This window comes from Engraulis encrasicolus, chromosome 19, assembly GCF_034702125.1.
Source record: "Engraulis encrasicolus isolate BLACKSEA-1 chromosome 19, IST_EnEncr_1.0, whole genome shotgun sequence".
In the NCBI taxonomy this organism is placed as follows: Eukaryota; Metazoa; Chordata; class Actinopteri; order Clupeiformes; family Engraulidae; genus Engraulis; species Engraulis encrasicolus.
Window position 1 is genome coordinate 20,101,712 of NC_085875.1, and position 8,535 is coordinate 20,110,246.

Genomic DNA, 8,535 nt, shown 5'->3' on the forward strand with positions numbered 1-8,535 from the left:
TTCTTATTTTATGTATTTATTGTTTATTTTATGTTGTAATTTATGTGTAATAACTCAGGAAAAGATGTGGCACTGTGGAGCATAATGTTCCTTTTCAGAGGATGCACTGCACAATCAACACCCAGAGATCTTCAGCTCACTCTTGTCTCATCTGTCTATCTTAGTGTTTACTTTGTATTGTCCTCATTTTTTCCAATGATTAATCGATTTTTTTTTGGGGGGGGGCACTGACCGATCTTTTTGATTGATTTGCCTTTTCATTTATTTAACCAACTAACTAGCTAATTTTTTAACTAACTTCAGTTTCACAAATGTAAACACACCCGCACATGTGCGTTGTACTCTCTATCTTTCTCTCGCTTTCTGTCTCTCACTCTTTCTTGCACACACACACACACACATTCACACACACACACACACACACACACACACACACACACACACACACACACACACACACACACACACACACACACACACACACACACACACGTGGTTAGGGGATTGATGATAGTGATGTGGAGGAGGGGTTTCCTCCCATGTGTTCTGGATCAATCAATTCCTATCTCTGATCTCCCTGTGCGTGCGTGCGTGCGTGCGTGCATACATGTGTTCATGTGTCAGAAAGACTCGCTGTGTGGGTGTGGGTGTGATCCATACTCACATGAAGTGGTGGACTGTGGCTTTGCATAATCTGGCTGCTTCCCACCCACACACACAATCACACACTCAATCACACACACACACACACACACACACACACACACACACACACACACACACACACACACACACACACACACACACACACACACACACACACACACACACACTCACGCAACCACACACACACACGCGCACACACACACCAATTCTACAACTTTCCACCGAGGCACTGTCCTCATCAAGGCCCACCTTGTATGAGGGCAAATCCAAAAATGTCGAGGTCACATCCAAGTCACCAGGTGTTGGATCAAAAATAGGTGCATCAAACAATGTGAAATTGTGTCCACCAGAAACAGAAACACTGTTTCTGTTCTCACTTTATATTTCCACAATGTTTCGACCTGTGGGGTCTTCATCAGATGTGTCACAGCTCAAAATGATGGATTAAAAAAACTGGGAACACAGTCTGCAGAGATTCTTTCACTATTTGACCAAGAAAGACAAAAGCAGAAAAAGAGCCAAAGATGGAAAAGGATGATGAAGAGAGTAGGCGAACGGAAAAGGAGTGGGAGAGAGAGAGAGAGAGAGAGAGAGAGAGAGAGAGAGAGAGAGAGAGAGAGAGAAAGATGAGAGAAAGATGAGAGAATGGGGGAGGAGAGACACAGAGTCTTTGTTAGGACAAATAATTGAAGGAGTGTAGCTAGAGGAATGGAAGGAGGGACTGGAAAGATGGGTTTTGATGGAGAGATGGCATGAGAAAGAGAGAGAGAGGATGATGGGAATAGAGGAGGAGGTTTGAAAAGGTGCAGAAGTGAGTTTTTGCATTATAGGGAGGGAGAAAGACGCCTGGAAGGATGGCGGTCAAGGCACAAAGTGCAGTAGGGAGGTATTTGCGCAAAAAAAACGCCAGGACAGCTAAAGGTGGAGGGTTGAGGTGTTGAATGTGGGTTGAGGGTTGAACGTTTCTGCACTAGAGGGAGGTATGGAGACAACGGGGGATGGAAAGAAGGCAAAAGGGGCATTTTGCAGAGATGGAGACGGATGGAAGGATGGAAAGAATAGTGGTGCAGGATTGAAAGAGTGCAGAGTATGGGAAAAAACAGAAGGAGAGAGGATGACAGAATGGACAGAATGGAGGTGAAGACGTGGAAGAATGCTGAAGGGGCATTTTGTAGAGAGACGGAGGGAGGGATGGACAGAGAAATTAGCAGTTGAGGGGTGAAAGAGTGCAGAAAGGGCATTTTGCGGAAAGAGAGAGAGAGAGAGAGAGAGAGGGAGGGAGGTGGGTGGATGGAGAGACTAGAGGTGGAGTGTTGAAAGAGTGCAAGAGGGGCGTTGTGTGGAGAGGGGCACGGGGACTGGTGCTTACACAGCAAAGGGCTCCGGTGCCAACTGGAGACCACAGAGGAGTCTCCCCTTAGCCAGCTGGTCCACTCTGCACTGCACTGCCCACGCAACAGCCGGGCCAAGCACACACACGCTCATACACACACACACACACACACACACACACACACACACTCGCTCATACACACACACACACACACACACACACACACACACACACACACACACACACACACACACACACACACACACACACACACACACAAACACACATTTACACACTCATAAACACACACACACACACACACACACACACACACACACACATTCATAAGTACACACATTCACACACTCATAAACACACACAAACATTCATAAGTTCACACATTCACACACACCTTAACATTCCCACACTCATAAACAAACACACACACTTGCACATTTATAAGCTCACACATTTACACACACATCCACATTCACACACTCATAAACAAACGCAAACAAGCATACTCAAGAGTGTAACATTTTCAAAGTAACACAACCGTGGCAATACAACAGCGGTAAAAGTGCAGCACAATCAGAAACTCACGAAGATCCATGCATGCACATGCGCACGTGCGTGCGCACGCACACATACACACACCAGATATGTGTCTACACTCATTCACATACACAGCGCATCAGAAACATACACGCAAAACCCAAATGTAAGACAACACATACAAAACCATTACACACTCAAGATAAGCAATCCAAGTTCATAAACGCTGGTCAAGCCCACATTGTAAAAAAAATATGGACGTGTGCAGTGCACACGTGCAACCCCACAAGAGCTAAGTCAGAAAGAGTGATATGCAAAAACAGCAAGTTAAATTGATCAAAAGTAGATGAATGAACAAATGAAAAAATCCATGGCAATCCATGACACACACAAACGGTGTCGTACCTGGACGCACAAATCCAGTTAATGGACATACAATTTGTCATACAGAACAAAGACATCGCCAGGCAAATACAGATTTTTCATAATGATACACCGATGCACATATGTAAACCTGAAAGTAAAAATGATGATGTTTTGGACTAATACTTTTCACTGGCTGGTGAATATTAGCCCTTATTTGTCTGTGGCTTGGCTTGTAAAAGATCCCACTTTTGCGAGTTATTGTCCTCCGCTTAGCCACCCACACACAGAGTATGTGGATAAAATATGTGTCATCCACCCATATTGACCAGTTGTAATGAGAAAACAAAAGCCAGACAGGCAGGAAGGAACGGGAACACAGCCATTGAACGGGAACGGGAACACAGCCATTGCCATCCATACAACAGTCGGTTAACATTTCCATGTCACTTCTGAATTGGGTGCTCTCGGCCGATATTACTCTTGTTGCCATTCAGCTGGCCAATCAGTGAACGGTGTGTGGACAAAGACGAACAATGACTCATTTTGCAGCCATGGCTTAATGGTTAAGGAGATGGTATTAAAGCTGCACTGTGTAGAATGGTGGTGAGAGTATGTATTGCAACCATGTGGATCATTACCTCCGCCAAGGGTGGAGGTTATGTGATCGCCTGGGTTTGTGTGTGTGTTCGTTACGCCTGGGTTTGTGTGTTCGTTATTGTATGTTCGCTGCTATTTCGCGGCCTGCCACAAGGTGGCCGAGGTGAATTGAGCTATGACAGGGCGTGCCTGCGAGGTGGATTGATGGACAGTGACCACAGCCAGAATGTAGGCTATTACGCGCGGATTTGCTGTGCCTACATGGCTGCGTAGCCTTTTGCACACAAAATGATATATAATAATAATATACAATATGGCACACATATCGTTGCAGAGTGTTTGCCCTGTCAACCAAATCAGCTTTCGCGGAGTTAATTGTTCTCCGAGTGTTTCCCTGCTCAGTTGAAGTTCACGAAGGGTGGAGATAATATTAATAACGGCGAATAGTGGTATAACAGATAACAGACAGCGCCAAGGAGGGAAAGGTACCCGGTTCACTACAGGCTACATGAAAGGTTAATCAAAGTTGTGCTGCGACAGTCACCACAAAGCCAGACAGAATGCACACAGAACGCGCGGATTTGCTGTGCCTGCATGGCTGAAGCCAGGTGCGTGGGTAGCCACTAGCACCAAAACATAACGTAATCAATGTAATCAATCAGGGGTGATGCATATCGTCGCAGCTTTCGCGGAGTGTTTTCCCTGTCAACCAAATCAGCTTTCTCTCGTCTGTCCAGTTGAAGTTTGTAGCCTACAAATGTAGGCTAAATGTAGTGAACTGGATCCTTGGCGCTGTTCATCAGCCTAACTGTTCACCGCCCTATTTTTTTTACTATTATTTTTTTAATCCACCCTTCGTAGGCATATTGTCGCAGCTTTCTCGGAGTTTATTGTTCTCCGAGTTTTTCCCTGTCAACAAATCACCCTTGTCTCGTCTGTCCAGTTGAAGTTTGTCAGTTAAAGCAAGCCTTTTGCTTAACAGCATGCAAAACACAGACTGGTTCTTCTAGCCTACTTTACAAATAATGAATGAATAATGAACGAGTGGAGAAATTAATAACGACGAACAGTTTAATCGTAGGTAGCAGCGCCAATGAGGGAAATTAGACCTATCCAGTTCATTACATTTAAGGTTAATCATGTTAACAGACCACAGTTAATCAAGGACATGGTAATTAGGCCCTATAAAAAAAGACAGATATAATTTTGTTACAACTTCACTGTTTAATTCTCTGACACACTAATGGTGTATAAACCTGCATAAATGACACCACATCATCACACAAATAGGCTATCCTATGTGTCTAAAAACAAACTGAACGTCCTTGGCGGAGGTCTGCACACTCTGGGTGCATTTCTAGTTGAAGCTGTGCTGCCTGTTGCCAAATTTGATCTTTTCAATATTTACTAAGTAATAAACTAATATTGACTAGTATGACCAAATTACAGCAGGTTTTGCAGCTAAAAATTCAAAATGGCGGACAAGAAGAAGATCCCCCTTTCCATATATGCAAAGTGTAATTTTCTCAGTCATAATGAATACTTAGAATTTGATGGTGGTGGCAAGTATTCATGAAAAATGTACCATTTGTGAATAGGCAGCATGAATTCTGGAAATAAACTGCTAAAAATATTACACAGTGCGCCTTTAAGATCAGAGGGTTGCAATTTAGAATCCCACACATACCTCTAAATAACTGCAATGTATTGTAGCTGGCCAATCAGTGAACGGTGTGTGGACAAGGGCGAACGGTGACGAATTTATGCATGAGGAGATTACATGTCACGTAACCCGAGAAATGCCATGCTGCTTTGCACAATCGTTCCAATCTTAAAGACAGCATGGAGTCTATACCCTGAGCACGGACCAGATCGTGATCCCTGTCTCTCTCCAATCAGACAGCAGGGATAGCATGGAAAGGCAATGACTGCATAGATGAATAGATACTACTTACGCGATAGGCTATGGCTAGGTATGCTAAATGATACACATTCGTAATGCCCAATTAGCAGCCATCGTGAATCGTTAAAACCACACACCCCCTACAGGATTTACAGTAGGCACACACTCCAGACCTTATCTCACTTGTGATTAGGTCTGGTGATAACCAGGCAACCTGTCACGCCCAAATCGTTAGTGATCGGGTTACATCAGACGCACATTTCAAACTCCAAATGAGCACACCCCTCCCTTCTGTAATTGTTTCTCAATTCTGCCGCTCCAGACCCTCTGTGCCAATTCAATTACACCAGGAACGTCCATTTCCTCCCAATGACCCACCCAGGCACAAGAGTATGTAGATATAACGTGTGGTCATCCACCCACCCACATTGACCAGTTGTAATGAGTACACAAAAGGTGGATGACAGGGTCAGGGATACACACACATACACACACACACACACACACACACACACACACACACACACACACACACACACACACACACACACACACACACACACACACACACATGCTCCTGTTCTGTCTGCCGTGTGTCAGCAAGGCCGCCATTTGAACTCTGTAAAGAGAGCGCTTGCTCTGTCAAGCCGAGACTATAGTGTAGAGGCAATACAGTATGGCGCCGTCCTCCGCTGTAAGATGACCCCACCTGACAATGGACTCTTTATTTTGTAAGATGAGGCGGTGCGAGAATCACTCCTGACCCCCCTGCCCGCTTGTTTGTGGGTAATGTGTGTGCGTAGCGATTGATGACATGACACTGTTTGCGCGTGTGCGTGCGTGCGTTTGTGTGTGAGTGTGTGTACAGGAAAGAATGACAGGACACTGTGTGTGTGCGGGTGTGTTCTTGTCTGTGTGTGTGTGTTTGTGTGTGTGTGTAAGTGCGGCGAGGTGATGACATGACGGCTGTAACTGAATAGTACTGTAGGAGTGTGTCTGCCCCGTGACCTATCACAGCCCTCTTGTCCTGACACAAGAGTTGTCACAACACACCCAGACCTGCTCCAACCTCTAGTGTGTGTGTGTGTGCTTGCGTGCGTGCGTGCGTGCGTGCGTGTGTGTGTGTGTGTGCGCGCGTGCTTGTATGAGTGACTTCATCACCATGATGGGCTAGAGGTCAATGGTGTGTGTGTGTGTGTGTGTGTGTGTGTGTGTGTGTGTGTGTGTGTGTGTGTGTGTGTGTGTGTGTGTGTGTGTGTGTGTGTGTGTGTGTGTGTGTGTGTGTGTGTGTGTGTGTGTGTGTGTGTGTGTGTGTGTGTGTGCGGGCGTGTGTGTGCGGGCGTGTGTGTGCGGGCGTGTCTTCCTGCCTGCCTGCCTGTCTTTGTGTGTCTGTGTGTGTGCGCGCGTTTCTTCCTGCCAACTTGCCTGTCTTAATGTGCGTGCGTGTTTACGTCAGCAATTATCAAAAGCATCAACACAAGCTCAAGCGTGACCTGTGTGGTGTCTATTTGATAGCCGGCGATGATCACTTTCTGCAGGGCTGAACTGGGGGAGACACAGGGCCCGGGCACTTTTAGCAGCACAGAAATTGACTCACCGGTGGGCCAATTATTTTTCACACTTCTGGAAATAGGGTCCCACGAGGGTGCGGGGCCCATCGGGAAATGTCCGCTATGTCAGATGGCCAGTCCAGCCCTGACTATCTGCATCCCTTTTGGCCTATATCACTTCCTCTTTCTGTCTCTCTCATCCAAAACCACTCTCTCCTCTTGCTAATACCTGTTGTCAACTGCCACACCTCTGTCTGCATCACCCTCCCTATTTCCTTTTCTTTGATGTTCTTTGGTTTCCTTTTACTCTTTTATTACTGTTTAGTGTGTATTTTATTTTTTAGGATGTGTCCTATGTGAGTCTTGTCATGTTATGTTATGTCTTTTTTTTGTAGTTGATTTATGTCTAGTGTCTTGGTAGTTTTTGTCCTGTCTTTGTGGGGGTTTTTTTTCTGAAATGTAACACTTGCTGCCGCTTGGTCAGGACTCCCTGGAGGAAGAGTCACTGTGACTCAATGGGTCCTTCCTGGTTAAACAATGGTTAAATAAAATAAAAATGTTGTGTTCACCCATCTCTCTCTCTCTCTCTCTCTCTCTCTCTCTCTCTCTCTCTCTCTCTCTCTCTCTCTCTCTCTCTCTCTCTCTCTCTCTCTCTCTCTCTCTCTCTCTCTCTCTTCATGCCATGTAAGCTGTTGATCATGATGTACAGTAAGTGTTAGCCTCCTCACCCTTGCTTGCTCTCTCTCTCCTCTCTGCCTTGTTTTCTCTCAGATCACATGAGTTTTCACCTATGTCATCCTCTCTTCCTCACCTCCTTCCCTCTTCCTCTTTCCCTCCCTTCCTCTCCATGATGGCATGGGGAAGTCGGAGGAGGCCTCTCTCTCTCTCTCTCTCTCTCTCTCTCTCTCTCTCTCTCTCTCTCTCTCTCTCTCTCTCTCTCTCTCTCTCTCTCTCTCTCTGTCTGTCTTGTTTTTTCTCAGGTCACATGAGTTTTCACCTATGTCATCCTCTCTTCCTCTCCTCTCCCCCTCCCTCCCTCTCTCTCTCCGCAGCGGAGGTGTATGTTGGCATGGGCAAGCCTGCGGAGGCCAGTGCGTGCGTGCAGGAGGCGGCCAACCTGTTCCCCACCTCGCACCACGTGCTCTTCATGAAGGGCCAGGTGGCCGAGCTGCGGGGGGCCATGGAGGAGGCCAAGCGCTGGTACGAGGAGGCCCTCTCCATCAGCCCCACCCACGTCAAGACCATGCAGAGGCTGGTAAGGGGACACACACACACACACACACACACACACACACACACACACACACATATGCAAACATGACATAGACGCACTCATACATATTCATATACACACACATATGCCCTCTCCATCAGCCCCATCCACGTCAAGACCATGCAGAGGCTGGTAAGGGGACACACACACGTATGCACGCACACACACACACACACACACACACACACACACACACACACACACACACACACACACACACACACACACACACACACACACACACACACACACACACACACATATGCACATGTTCGCACACACACATGCACAT

General features: G+C 46.4%; 1 protein-coding gene across 2 annotated transcripts in view; it reads left to right on the forward strand.

The window, feature by feature from the left end:
• The window catches only part of ttc7b (tetratricopeptide repeat domain 7B), a 106,114-nt gene that overhangs the window by 86,107 nt on the left and 11,472 nt on the right, over positions 1–8,535 (forward strand). For both annotated transcript variants that reach the window (XM_063183769.1, XM_063183770.1), the window contains one exon: positions 8,023–8,225. In XM_063183769.1, the coding sequence (XP_063039839.1) occupies positions 8,023–8,225 (203 nt within the window). The remainder of the gene's footprint in view (positions 1–8,022; positions 8,226–8,535) is intronic.